Source organism: Lissotriton vulgaris, chromosome 7, assembly GCF_964263255.1.
Source record: "Lissotriton vulgaris chromosome 7, aLisVul1.2, whole genome shotgun sequence".
NCBI lineage: Eukaryota > Metazoa > Chordata > Amphibia > Caudata > Salamandridae > Lissotriton > Lissotriton vulgaris.
This window is the reverse complement of record NC_141695.1, coordinates 995,690,103-995,705,621: the sequence shown is the minus strand read 5'-3', so window position 1 is coordinate 995,705,621 and position 15,519 is coordinate 995,690,103. Positions and strand designations below refer to the sequence as shown.

General features: G+C 44.2%; 1 protein-coding gene across 2 annotated transcripts in view; it reads left to right on the top strand.

Annotated features, from left to right (window-relative positions):
- Positions 1–15,519, top strand: part of LOC147702835 (rho GTPase-activating protein 7-like) — an 892,173-nt gene that overhangs the window by 761,771 nt on the left and 114,883 nt on the right. The window contains exon 1 of one of the 2 annotated variants that reach the window (XM_086931415.1): positions 7,081–7,388. The exons of the other annotated variant lie outside the window; for it this stretch is intronic. Within the exon in view, the coding sequence (XP_086787541.1) occupies positions 7,376–7,388 (13 nt within the window). The 5' untranslated portion in view covers positions 7,081–7,375. Of the gene's footprint in view, positions 1–7,080; positions 7,389–15,519 lie in introns of those variants that run through there. 2 annotated transcript variants of the gene reach the window in all.

Here is a 15,519-nt window from a genome sequence, read left to right as displayed (position 1 = left end):
CTACTATAGTGTGCTACAGTGTATTTTTAAAAAAAAAAAATACATATTTTAGTTTTCCTGTAAGAACCACAGTACTTTGTAGGTAGTAGCATGGTTCTGTGTAAACTGTTTTAAAATATATAGAAAAATATAAATACATTTCACTAACTAACACTACTTTAATAAAGTGGTAAGGAACAACAATAAAACCTACTACTTACCAAACTCCAAGCCCCTAAACCAAAGCACAGACAAAGTGTGCTTAAAACTACATTGCTGCCTTTTATGTATTGTAAGGACAGCCATTCGCCAATCATGTACTACCTTGCCATCTCCATGCACTGCTGTGTAACGCAAATTTAGCACGGTATACTGCAACACAATATATAACTAAGTATTTTGACATATATAACTTTAACAACAATTACATTATTTGCATCTACTACCAAAAATTGCCATTTGCAGTTTGCACTCCATGATCTATATTTTTGTCACATTACATCTGCATCTGTTCACACACTTTCACTCTGTGTCTGTTTAAACTACCACACTACACTCAATGCCACTCTACTCTGTGCTACTTCACTTTATGCCACTCCACTCTTTGACACTCAACTGTACGCGTTTACACTCTACACACCACTCCAGTCTACGTCATTCCACTCCACACAACTGTACGCCACTCCACCGTCCACTATTCCAATCAAAATCACTCCAGTGTATGCCACTCCAGCCTATGCAACTCCACCGTACTCCACTCTACGCCACTCCACTATATGATTCCACTGTACGCAACTACACTCTACGTCACTCCACTGTATGCTTTTCTACTATACACCACTCCACACTTCCCCCACTCCACCCTACTCCACTCCACTGTACGCTATTCCACTCTATGCCATTCCACTGTACCCCCTCCACTCTATGCCACTTCACTGTACTACACTCTCTATATTCTATTCCACTGTGTGCAACAACACTCTGTCACTCCACTCTATGCTATTCCACGCTACACCACTCCACATTACCCCACTTTATTCTATGCCACTCCACTGCATGCTATTCCACTTTATTCATCTAAACAGCGACTCCATTCTATGCTATTCCACTGTTCAGCATTCTACTCTACGCCACTTCACTGTACACCACTCCACTTGTATGCTATTCCACTCTGCACCACTCCGCTGTATGGCTCTTCAGTCTATATAACTCCACTGTATACCCCACTCCACTCTATGCTACTTCAATATACGGTATTCCACTGTACACAACTGCACTCTATGCCACTCCACTCTATGCCACTCCACTCTACACCACTCAACTCTACGGCACTCCACTCTATGCCTCTCCATGTATGCCACTCCACCCTGTACCAGTTCTCTATATGCCTCTACACTGTACGCTTTTACACTCAACACCACTCCACTGTACACCACTCAACTCTATGCCACTCCAGTGTATGCCACTCCAATCTATATTATTACACTCTACACCACTCCACTCTATTCCAATCCATTGTACGTTATTATACTCTACACCACTTCACTCTATTCCACTCCACTGCACTCCACTCCACTGTCCACTATTACACTCTACATCACTCCACTGTATGCCACTCCACCCCATACCACTCCACTGTACCCACTTCACTCTACAAAACTCCACTATATGATAATCCAATATACGTAACTACACACAATGTCAATATGCTGTGTTCTATTGTACTCTACACCTCTCAATGCTACCCCCACTCCACTCTACTCCACTCCACTGTATGCTATTCTATTATATGCCACTCCACTGTATGCCATTCCAGTCAATGCCACTCCACTGTACCCCACTCTGCTTATGCTATTCCACTGTATGCAACAACACTCTGTGTCACTCCACGTTATATTATTCTATTCTACACCACTCCACACTACTTCACTTTATTATGCACCACTCTGCTGCGTCCTATTCCACTTAATGCAACTACACTCTATGTGAGTCCATTCTATACTATTCCACTGTTCACCATTCCACTCTATGCCACTCCACTCTACCTCACTCCAATGGTATGCTATTCCACTCTACACCACTCCACATTACCCTACTTTATTCTATGCCACTCCGCTGCATGTTATTCCACTTTATTCAACTACACTACAACTCCATTCTATGCTATTCCACTGTTCCCCATTTCACTCTACACCACTCCACTCTACACCACTCAAATTGTATGCTATTCCACTCAACACCACTCCCTTTTATGGCTCTCCTGTCTACACAACTCCACTAAACCGCACTCACTCTACACCACTTCACTATATGGTACTCCATTGTACACAACTACACTCTATGCTATTCCACTCTAAGCCACACCACTCTCCACCACTCCACTCTAGCCACTCCATTCTATACCACTCCAGTGTATGCCACTCCATTATATGCCACTTCACAATACGCCATTCCACTGTATGCTAATACAATCTACACCACTTAACTCTTTTCCAGTCCACTCTACGCCACTCCACTGTACACCACTCCATTCTACGCCACTCCAATTTATGTTATTCCACTCTACCCCACTCCATTCTGTGCCATGCCAGTGTATGCCACTCCACTCCATGTCACTGCACTCTGAGCTATTACACTCTACACCACTTTACTCTATTCCACTCCAATGTGCTCCACTGTACTTCACTCCTATGTATTCTATTACACTCTACACCACGTTGCTCTATTCCACTCCACAATATGCCGCCACACTCTATGCCATTCCACTCTACTCTGTGCTATTCCACTCTATACCACTTCAGCGCACGCCACTCCACTATACGCTACTCCACTCTATGCTATTCCACTGTATGCCACTCCAATGTATGCCTCTCAACTCTGTGCCACTCCACTGTATGATATTCCACTCAATGCTATTTCAATCTATGCACTCAGTCTACGCCACTCCACTATATGCCACTCCACTCTACGCCACTCCAGTGTATGCTGATCCACTGTACGTCGCTCCACGCCACTCCCCTGTACGCCACTCCAATGTAGATTTTTCTAGTGCATGCCACTTCACTCTACAACACTCCATTCTATGCCGTTTCACTCTACACCACTCCACTGTTCGCTATTCCACTGTACCCCACTCCACTCAATGCCTCACCAGTCAACACACCTGCACAGTATGCCACTCAACTGTACGTTACTTCACTCTACAACATCCCACCCTACACTTTTCCACTCTATGCCATTCCACTCTACACCACTCCACTGTACGCCTCAACACTATTTCACTCCACGCCACTCCGTTATACGCCACTCCACTGAGCGCTATTCCACTCTACGCCACTCCATTCTATGCTATCTCAGTGTACGCTACTCCAGTCTACCCAACACCATTCCACGATTCTCCACTGTACTCCTCTTAACAACACTGCATCCACTCAACGACAGTCTATGCCACTTCACACTACCACACTATACTTCAGTCTATAGCACTCCACTGTACTCCGGTCAATATGAATCTACAGCACTCTACTTTACTCCATGCCACTGTATGCCACTCTATGTAACTCTTTCAATGCTGCACCACCCCACTTTAATAAACTTCACTCTATGAGACACTACTCCACTCTACTCCGCTGTATTCCACTACTGCACTGTACACCACTCCACTGTACGCTGCCCTATGACATTCAACTCTATGAGAGTTTATGCCACTCTGCTCTACCATACTGTACAACACTCTACTCTATTCAGTGCCACTGCACTGTGCAACACTGTAATCCATTCTGTGACACTACACTCTGCTCCACTCTACAACATTTTATGATATTCTACAACATGCCAGTCAACTCCACTGAACGACACACCACTCCACTGTACAACACTTTACTCCTTTTTATGGTATGCCAGTCCACAATACTCCACTACACTCCATATCACTCCACTCTACAACACGCTACTCCAATCTACGCTACACCACTTAACTGAACTCCTCTCCACTCAAATGCACTGCACGACACTTTACCCCGCTCTAAGCCACTGTTTGACAATGTATGGAACTTCAGTCTACACCATTCCACTCTATCCCACTCTACTCTACCCCACTGTACTATATGCTATTCTACTGAACGCAACTACACTCTACGCCAGTACACTCTACACCAATTCACTCTACCCCCACTCCACACCACTCCACTGTATGCTATTCCAGTGTACGCCACTACACTCTGCACCGCTTCACTCTATGCCACTCAACTGTACACAATTCCACTGTACGCTATTCCACCCTACAACACTCTACTCTTCGCCACTCAAGTCTACAACAGTTTGTTGTAGGCCACTTCACTCTATGCTACTCTGCTCTATGCTATTTTACTGCACGCCACTCTACTGTGTGCTACTCAACTGTATGCCACTCCACTCTATACCACTCTCCTGTATGCCACTCCACTGTAAGCTACTCTAGTGTATTCTACTCCACTCTACCTTACTCCACTCTACTCCACTCCACACTACACCACTCTACTCTACGCTATTTCACTCTACTCCACTCCACTCTAGCAAACACCACTCCTCTGTACGCTGCTCCAGTCTACACCACTCTACTCTACGTTATTTGACTGTGCGTAACACTTTCTATGCCACTCCACTCTACGCTATTCCACTCTGTGCCACTCCATTCTACGCCACTCCACTCTATGCTGCTCCACTCTACAACACTACACTTTACAACACTACACTGTATGACTCTCTCTTCCACTATACTGTATGACACGACCCTCAATGTCATTGGACTCTATATTTGAAACACATTTAAATTTTTTTAAAAACCCTAAAATTAAATAAAAAAACACAAAGGTTAAACCATAGTAATAATTAGGAAAACATTATCTATTCTTTCTGTACAAACCAGAATTAAACTACACAAACATTATAAGTTTTAAAGTTATACTTGTGTCTTTTTTTGTTTAATACTTTTTATTAAGAATGCAAAAGAAGGTATACAGCATTAATAATACATAAAGGATCCATATTACTAACAATGAAATCTATAAGTTGTAGGATAACAATATATATAAAAAAGGAAAATGCAAATCAAGATACATAAATAACATACAATTGGATTTGTTTTATATAAAAACCAGATAAAGGGAAAGGAAGGAGAGGGGGGTAATGTTAGAAAAGGGGAAGGGAGATGGAAAGAGAAAAAGGTAATGGAAAGGAAGATGAAAGAAATGCATGGAAATTTTAATTTTTAGGTGAAAGTGGGTGAGAGGAGAAATAAGTAGTAAACGGCAACCAATAAAAGTAAGATTTATTTTCTGGTGTACTGGTAATGATGAAACAGTATAAATTATATATTCCTCACAAAGAAAATTCCACCATGTTGATATAGAAAGCTTAGAAGTATCTTTCCAACAGGAAGTATAACTTTAAAAGCAAGTGCAACAAGAAGATCAATTAACACAGGTGTAGTGCAAAGATGAGCAAAATCAAGCGACATAGTACCAAGGAGAACATTTTGAATTGATAATAGTTACACCTTAAACTTTTTGTTTAGTCACCACCTTTAAAGTACCATAACTTTATTTATTATGTATATAAAAAACAAACTGAAACTGCTCAAAAGAAATTCTAAATGTATACTAATACCTTTAATTTATAATTTACGAACCTCCTTCAAATTATTACAACTCACTCACCCCCATACACATGGTAGTGAACGCGATAGCCTCACTACATTAAGACTCAGCCGCAGCCCGTGCAGGTAAGAGCGGTGGGGCCAGGTGGGGTGGGGGGGGGGGGATATTTCAACATATGAGCACGAGGGAAAATTAAGTAAATAATTAATTTTCCCTTGTGGTCGTATGTTGAAATCCCCCCCTGCCGCCCATCGGGACCCACAGCCCAATCACTCTTACCTGCACGGACCTTTGCTGTTGAAACTATAACTCTCCTAGCTACCATGCACTATGTTCTGGCAAAAGATGTGATTTGCGATGTAATAAGTCTTGCTATGAATGGTATAATTTCAGAAGGCGTCTGTGATATAATATGAAAGGATATAAGCAGTTCGTGGAGAAGGCGTGACTTATAGTTAATGTAGTGTGGGTACCAAAGGCGCAACTAGAACTAAATTTCAAGGGGGGGAGGGCCTAAGAAAAAATGTTGGCGGGGGGGGGGGGGGGGGGGGGGGGGGAATGCGCTAATTCTTTCAGCAAAATCCAGAGCGATGCAGGGGCTCTAAGAAGGGGTGACAAACAACAAAGCCTCATTAACAAGCAAATGGTGTGGTGGCTACCACTATCACTAGGCCTGGCAGTGGAGCACGAAGGCATATTCTTCATGACTTCTTTGGACACCTGCCTTTATACATAGCATCAGCTTGGTGCAGGCGAAACTCCGGGGGGACAGCACATAACGTTATAGATGGGAAAGCGGGACATTTCCAGCTCGGGTCGGAGTGACACTCCATGCAAGTTCAGGTTCCCTCTCATTGGTTGATGTTAGTCAGAACTCCTTGGTGTAAAACGTCACTCTCTGTGATATAAACGCACCTACAATGTTATGTAGAACTTATATTATAATTATCTCCATTACTGTGGAGACCATAGGTGTTAGTCGCTAGGAAAGTTAGTGCTAGCATTATCATCCCAGCTCTCCCACTGTGCCAGGCACCGACAGTCAGTAGCCCACACGCAGTTTGTGGTAGCCAGCAGACAAAAGAGGCGCTGGAGCAAATGATTCAAATCATCCCCCTTTTGTTTGCTCAGAGAGGGAGGCAACACATCGTCTTCATTGCAGCCTCGGCAGGCCAGGTGCTGAGGAGCAAATGGCATCTGGACCATGCCGCGCTCATCTGGAGCTTCGACTGTTCCATTGTAGAACAGGAGGGGAGCAGAGCCAAGTGTTGCATTTAATAAAAATGTTCAAGCGTGGGAATCGATTCATTTGTAATAAAAAGACGGGCCTGGTGGAAGTTTTGCTTCACATCTGTAACTTTTAGTCGTTTTGCGCACAAAAAAATTAAGCGGCTTGTTTAAGAATTGTTTTGGCTCCCCCTACTTTAGCACGCTTTGTAAAAAAATCCGTGTGGGTTTTTTTGCAATTCCTGCTGTGGAACTAAAGCCATCCACTCCCTGCCGGGCTGCATGGAGGGAGGGAGTGCAGAGCGGAGTGGGTGTAGCGCATCAGAGAGCGGAGCGAGGGAGCAGGGCGGCGAGGAGCCGGGTTCACGCTGATGAAAAAAGAAACTGAAGGGACACAGAGTTATGAGGAAAGGACTCTGCAAATCTTGGATAAGGCGGACATGGATATAAACGTTTGGAATTGACTGCAAGGATCTTGTTCGAAATAAATGATTCTTCTGAGAGTTTCTCCAAGCGAATGAGGACGGAGCAAAATGATGATAACGCGTGAGTGAAAAAATATATATATATATATTTTTCAATACAATTTCTTGGTTTAAAATATACTTTGTGGCTTTACCTCAGTCGGTGCAGCCTCCTCTTCCAGTGATATGTGCATAGCCTACGAGGGCTGCTCAGTGGACTGAGTGCTTGCTGTAGCGATCAATGAATGGCGAACTGAAGACTGGTGGTTCCAGTGAGGTGGGATAGATCCCTGGGTTGGGATCCTGCTGCAGACATGTTTGGATGCAGAGCTGGGACAGCAAGTCAAGTTTTGATGCGTGATAACATTAATGCTGTAACTTTCTTATCTATTAGCCTGTCGACCCCAACACTTACGAGTGGGCTATAAAATAGTCCACATTAGTATTATTGCAGGCGCCTTCTTTTCTGAAACTGTCACTAGAACATATGTTGCTTTCTATGTTTTATTTCTTTTCGGTGACTTTTGTGCTAGAAACATCTTTACTTTAAAAACGCAAAACTCTTGACATTAGGAATGAGAGGAATTCGCTCTTGACACTCTGTCGTCAGACATCTGCAGTAAATGTTGAGTTATTCGTTAGAACATACAAGACAGGGTTCAATGCAGAAACACTACGTCTGCTTACTTGACAGCATACCGTGTTCTGCCGGACATTGGAACCCTGTAGTGGAAACTAATGTTCAACTTAATCGCATTTTATTATTTTCCTTTTTCTGTTGTCAATTCTGTGGGCTAGATCAGTGGGCCGAGTTCCTGCTGCAAAGATCTGAGTGACCCAGTCGGCCGATGAAAAGTCAGCCTCTAACTCTGATGAGAGGCGGTGCCAGCAGGGAAGGAACACAGCATCTTGCTCTAGAAGATAACTTTAAAATTGTAGTTTCACCCATACCAATTAATACCGTGATTTGCTCTGGTACAGCACTTCCAAGTATGCGTTATGTTATTCCTCTTTTCTGCCCGTTCGAAAGTTGGCATTGCGATACATTGTAATGGCAGGTCTGCTGTGCACCCTGACTCTTGCCTTCAGAGTGTGTTCATGTGTGAGCTTCTGTGGCAGTGCACGTTACGAGTTTGTTAACCTCATTTCATAGCAAGTTCATTACATTAAAGTGCCGAAATGGACATATGTGCATATGATTATTGAACGCCTTTGAGAGATGTCTGTCGCATTCTAACACAGCCACCTTTGCAAGCAACACTTTGTATAGATTGTCTCATTACTCTTTGAGGAGGGATGGGGTGGGAGGAGACACACAAGAAGGGGCTGCACAAGTTGGCATTTCCAAAGCCAACAAGTAGACGCTGTCCAATGAGATTGGAGCTGTGAATCTGCCTTGGTCCTGAGAGTCATTCTTCTGGTGACTCATTGGACTAATACGTCCACTCCAGGGATCTGTACATAAGGCTCGAAGGTTCAAATCCTGGGGCATTCACTCAGCCTTTCAACCTTCAGAGGTCACTACAATGAGCAGCAATGGCTTGGATAACAGGGAATGTTTGTTGCCTGTGGAAAGGCTCATCAGTGGAGAATTTGCGGTCCACAAATGCGTCTGTTATGTTATGATAAAGGACTGTCAAAGGGGATTGAAGAAAGTAGGCAGGAAAGGCAACTGTTCCTTGGCCAGTATTTGTTGCACATGGCTAGTGAGCATCCCCAGTTCTGTTTAAATGCTTCACTCTCTTAGATCCGATTCATAGATTTGTCAGGCTCACAGAGTAATCAGAGGCAGCATAAATACTTCTATTAGCCTTTAACCACTAGGAATTCCTATGCATTGCATTTCCCACCATTGTTTTAGCTCATATCATTTCATTAGAGGAAGAGACTTATCATGTGCAAATCAGTGTTGGCTCTTCCCCAGAACAAGAAGCTTCTATAGGATACACAAGTAAGCCCAAAAATGTGTCAGCACCATTAAGTATACGTAGGTAGCTAAGCCGTTTACTGTCATGGGAATGTATGTGTGAGTGAGCATACACACACACACACTCTCTCTCTCTCTCTCTCTCTCTCTCTCTCTCTCTCTCTCTCTCTGTCATAGTTAGAAGTCAGGTCTTGTGTTTGGACTTCAAGGGCACTTCAGGGTTGGGTTACAGTAACACTTGTTCTGTTACAGTGTTAGGAAACCACAGGGTTGTGGAAGCAAACACTGCATAAATAAAACACAATTCCTGTTATTAATCACTGTTCCTACATTGACGCTGATAGATAAAGTCCATAGGACATTATGCTATGGTAATATTGGGTGGTGTTGTCCACAAACCGCAGCTGCACATCTTGAATTGCTATCAACACCTGGAATATAATAAAATGGAAACTACTGCAGGGAGACAGTGCTGTGTTGGAGACAGCATGGGTGATGGAAGCTCAGACCTTCTGTCTACCTCAATCAATGTAAATTCCTCTTGACTGCTAAGTGTCCCCCACAAATAGATGATAGTGTGTAAAATATTATTAATGAAAGAGTTACAATGGATAACTCGTTCTTGCACCCACTGCAGGAGCCTGTGTGCACTCTGCAGACAGACTCAGTCTACCTAGGTGATGTTAATGCCTAATATTTATTATATTATATTATTAGCATTTTATTTTGGGATGTTACTATGTTCTCCCTAAGGGGCCAAGGGTATGCTCAGACATGGGTCACTTGTTCGCTGCACCACTGGATTCAAGCTAGATGGCTGATGAGGGGTGATACCCCAAAACCAGTCCCAGGATGCTTGTTTCCGGTCCAGGGAGGACCTGACTTACCAGTCTGGTTTGACTGTTCCCATGAAGAACAGAGTCAAGACTGATTTGCATATGGCTGGGTGGAAACTGGGGTGACGAGCTACAGCGCATAATTTGAGCCAATGGTTTCTGGTACTCCGCACCGGTACTTAATCATCAACACCAGCACTTTTCATGAGCACCGGTTAAGGACACAGCATTTATGGTAGGCACGGGGAGATTACGTGATATGCCCAGAATCACAGGATGTTGAGCCCGCAAGACTCCAAACAGATTCCCCAGCTCTGAAGTCGGCAGCTCTGGCCATTACACAACATCTCTCCCCACTGCCTCCTGGAGAGAGCCCCAGGGCTTATTTTTTTTTATGAATGAACCACTGCGTGTTGAGCAAAATTACAATGGACTAAACCCCCATCTGTGACTGGGGGTGAGTGTTTGAAATGTTTCAACACACCGTCCATCATTTTATTTTGTGATGTTGCAATGCTTATTATTTACACCCCAAGAAACAATTCAGTGTGTGGTGTTCTCTATATAATGACATTCACGTTCCTAATAGAAGAGTGGATAGATGTACCCCTATGGTGCCCTGGCAGAGATGCAGGTATTGAGAGTCCGGTATATTCCTGGGTACAGGCATTCTGCACCTTGCATCTAGCAGTGTCCCGCCTCGCGAGGATCTCCCTAGAAGGCGTTTTCCAGACGTGTGCGGGCTGCCAGACGAGTTTGCAACAGCTCAGCTCACAACCGGGCCGCGGTGATCCCAGCATCAGCGTCGCGCATGGGGCGAAGCAAACACAAATACAACTCATTAAAAGAACTCATTTGTCAAAGAGTGTTAGCAGCCTCGGGCTTAGAAAAATACTGTCCCTTTGTCATGCGAGCTATTTATAACCCTAGCCGTCGTCCAAATCCATTAATTGTTACCAAACCGCTCGCTAAACAACCCCTGCCCCTCCTGGCTTTAACAAGCCTTTCTCATGCCCGCGTCTTTCCTTCTTCTTCGTCTTACGGGAGCCCCTGACAGGCGTGCCCACCCACCCCCTTATATGTCCTCCCCGCCGTGAGCCTGCCACCCCGGAACAGAGCTGCGGCGCTGCCCATCACTAGGGGCACAAGAAAACACACACATCTAAGGCAACTTTTATTTCAACTAGACATTTTACCGTCATGCACCTGCCTCCAGCAACACCTGCGTGACTTACCTACAGCACCATTGTTCCGTGCATTTCCTTCTAAGACTTCTCTACACAAGAGCGGAACATTTTGGACAATATTCAAGGTGGGGGGGGGGCTGTGAGGTCATGTCGTGTGCTGCCTATGAGCACAACCACTGGCAAAGCGAGTAGGTCACGCCTTAGAGACTTATTGCCTTTGGTGATTATTTTTGGCAATGCTGTTCAGCGTTGGTCACTGATACTGTGCAGTATTTTTCTAAATTGGAAAAAAAAAGTTTGAGGCGCCAGCCGAGCCGCGTCAATCTGCATGCGGGCACATGCTTGATGACGCACGTGCTTGCATGCCAAGCTGACGCTTTTTTTAATGTACTGATATCGGTACATGTTACAAAGCCTAGAAATAGTAGGGTAAAAATGCTTTGTGTTGTTGGGGGGCGGGGGGGGGGGGGGCAGGAGGAGGGGATGGGATGACAGGAGCACCCCAGGGTGAACAACGCGTGGGCTGGAGGGGTGAAGAAGAAACCGAGAAAGCAACGCAATCGGGGCCCGGGGGTAAGGGTGTGAATTGGGGAAGATGGGACAGGAACATGGAGGGGCTGGTGCCCGAAAAGCAGATGTAGGGACAGTGGGGGCAAAAGAAAAGGCAAACGGGGGCAGCAAAATGTTGCGGTTGGGGCAAGCACAGCACACAATGAAGAGCACCACAGAACGAGTGGGTAAGCAGTGGTGGCTCATGCGCTATGGCGGAGGAGCATCACCCCACGGCTTTTAAATAGTGCAAAGTAGAAACATAAAATGCTAATAACTATGAGTTATTATCATTTTATGTTTTCTGCTGCTTTGTTTTGGGCGGTGCTGCTCTGCTGTCGGGCAGGGCACGGAGGAGTGGTTTGCCCACTCCTAAGTGCGCAATGACTGTTTGGTCAGCCTTTATGGGCAGCCCATACCAGTCATGCGCACTTTCCCCGTTCTTCATGCAGGCTGCATTACAGCCTGCGTGGAGGACATGCCCAGGCCCCCATTCCTTGGTTAAGCGTCGAACCAGGATGCTCAAAACCAATCACCTGCTGCATTGCAGAATTGTCATCGGTCAGGGGAGCCTGGGCGCTTACCAATCACAACGCTGCATTGCAGCATTATCATCGGTCAGGGGAGCCTGGCTGTGTTTCCTTGAGTCCGGAGGAGAGCAGGAGAGGAGACCCAGGACCCGGCAGCAAGGTAAGTTTATTTTGTTTACATTTTTGTTGTGCATTGTGCAACCCCACCTCCCCTCCGTGCACCCCCCACACGCCTGCCACCACCTGCAAGCCATGCAGACTGTCGCTGGTGGGTAGGGAAACAATAGATAGAGAGAGATGGAAACGGAGGCAGAGCTGGAAAAAGCATGCACTCTGATCAAGTGCTGCTAATCTAGAAAGAAAAAAGTAGCTCCATAAAAGTGAGAAGCAGGACACATGTAATTTGGTTATTTGCCCCGTAGGAAGGACAAACGTGATATGGAGCCGTCGAAAGAAATCAAGCCAATGAGAGTGACTGTGAAAGCACCAAATGGTAAGCAATGGCAGGAGTATGGGAGGGGCATGTAGACAACATCCCTTTTGCAACCAGACATTTCCGCTGGCTGTTAGGCTTCGACCTAAAAACAGTATTCTACAACCAGTTTTGTATTTTGGAAACCAACTGGGTAACTTGTGTATCACCACTCATTCATTAGGCTTCTTCCAAATGCCTAGAGCCGATATGGTGACCACGTCCCTAAATAGGAGCGCTGTGCAGCAGTCATGCTACCATTCTCTAATAGTTTACTCCTATTACCTGAAATTTACCTCAGCTCCAGCCAAGGCCATAAGTGAAGGGAACTATAGTCATCAATGAGTGGTATCAGTTGCAGCTCCTTTGCCACTACTATTAACCCTTGTATTGACCCTTAATATCAACATGCCTAAGCACAGTCATGCAGAACAGAGGGAAATCAATACCAGTTGTTACAATTTTTTTTAAATATATATCCAAATTGAGATGACTCATTAAAAAGGTATCTTAAAACTTTGAAGGGATCCAACTTATCGGAGAAGATGGATGTCTAGCTATGTGTTTGGACTTGTGTAGTTATGGTGTATTAAATAATAGTTCTTACCAATGGTGGTTTTTCTTGGTTTCAATGCTGTTCTGATTGATTACATGTCTTTTATGTTTTACGGAAGCAGCTATGTATTGAGTTTCATCAATAAATAATTGTTTACACATGACTTAAGAGCGTGCGGGTGGTTGGCATGCAAAGGTGCGAGAAACTCAATAGGTATCGATATTATTGAGGGGCTGGATGTCAGTTACACTTCTAGCACGGCTGAGAGTTCGAAGTGGATTCAGTGCAATTGATAATTCGTTATAACTTTGGACTGGCTCTTGACCCCTATCACTACTGCTCAGTCCCTTTAAATTCGCCAGGGTGATGTCTGATCAAAAAGGTAGGTTGGCCATAACGTTTTAGTTTCAGTTGCACACAGTTGATGCTTATGGGCAATCAATGATCATTTCCGTGTTGTAAATACACATTTAAATAAACTTCAAATTAAAAAAGGTACACTGGTGGGTCACATGCCATTTGACTGAACGCACTGCAATGCTAGCAATGCCCAAAAAGTGTGCAATGCAACTTCAGTGGCTTCTTTATTTTTCGGTAAAATGAAGCCATCGTAACAAAGAAACTTTGGCAAAACTAATTGGTCTGCATTGCACTCTGGGTCATGAAAAAATATTTTAAATCGCCTGCTATAGTGGGAAAAATAAATCAGAAAACAAATGCTTTCTGTATACAATGCACCCATAAAATCAATCATTTGCTTCATGAATCCGTGTGCTTTTGAGATGTAGAGTTGCCCCTCATACATTGAAATGCAGGCACTCCATTGGAGAGAACGCTGCGCCAAACAGTATGAGGAGTGGGGGATACCCCCGTCACTATGTACTGTTAAAACAATTGCTAATAGGTACCAGACAGCTGTGCCGTTAAGCCAGACCTGAAAAGTGCTTCAATTGTCAGTTCGTTGCCAAGGGCCTCTGACCCGGAAATGCCTGTTGCAAGTAACACATGTGGGTGGTGGATGACAGTCACATCCCCCCTCACCCTCCGCCCCTCCCCTGTATGATTTGCCTAATTCAATGGAAAACCATGTAGCTCCTCTTTTATGGGAGGCCGCTGTGGTATTAAGTGCCTACTGCAGTTTGCACATTTGATTCCTGCTTGGCCTAAAGCCTACTTCCCAAATCGCTAAAACCTGTCTGCATAATTATCAGTCGAGAGATCTCGTCTGGATAACTTGCCCTAAACGTGTTCTAAGGGTTCCTGTGAGGTTGTTTCCAGGCTGAGTATATCAACCGCATTCCGTGTTTAGGTTTCTGTGTTTGTTGCTTCACTGTGCACTACAATAACGCCCCCTAGTGGTAAATAGAAAAATGTGCATTGTATACACAATGTTTCTGAATACATAAAAAAAACAGCATTTTGTAAATAGGCACAATTAGAATTTCCTGGAATGGAAACTTCCCATGCGCACACAATTAAAAACAAATATTTATTCCTGCACTTTTCAATAGCACAAAGCAGCGGATGAAGTGCTCCTGTCTATAAATAAATTATGCATTTCTTCCCCCCAGTTTCGTTTCCGGCTAACCCCAAGTTGTGATATGGGAACTGTACTGCTATGTTCCAGCAAAAACATTCATGTGATTTGCCCAGCTGGTGTAAACCTCTCCAGAGTGACCACTGGGGTTTCCATCCACGCAGCCATTGTGATTGATTATGCAATTTAGGTGATTTGTAATTTGCCCTTCTTTTTTACCCTAAATCCAACCCAATTGCAGTTTCTGCATGTGTAAGATACAGGAACATTGTTAGAAACACCTGGCTGCATCATATATTTGATCCCTTTGTGATTCCAATATGTTTTGTACCTGCACAATCTGAGTTTTATTTGCAAAATCAAATCCATTAGTGTGCTCGGAACTGTGATAACCTTGGATGGACATTGGTGTTAAAGGAGCCAGTACAGTACCCACAGACACATGTGTGAGTTTTTGTCGATGGATGGAGAAACACATTTGCTATAGAATTCTGGGTAGGATTAAGAACCGTAAATGTCAGAAAAAGTGACCATTAAAGTAGATTCATATTCTCAATCCGCCAACCAATCACGTATAAAGGTCATATGTGACATTATTACTTCATATGAACAATGATAT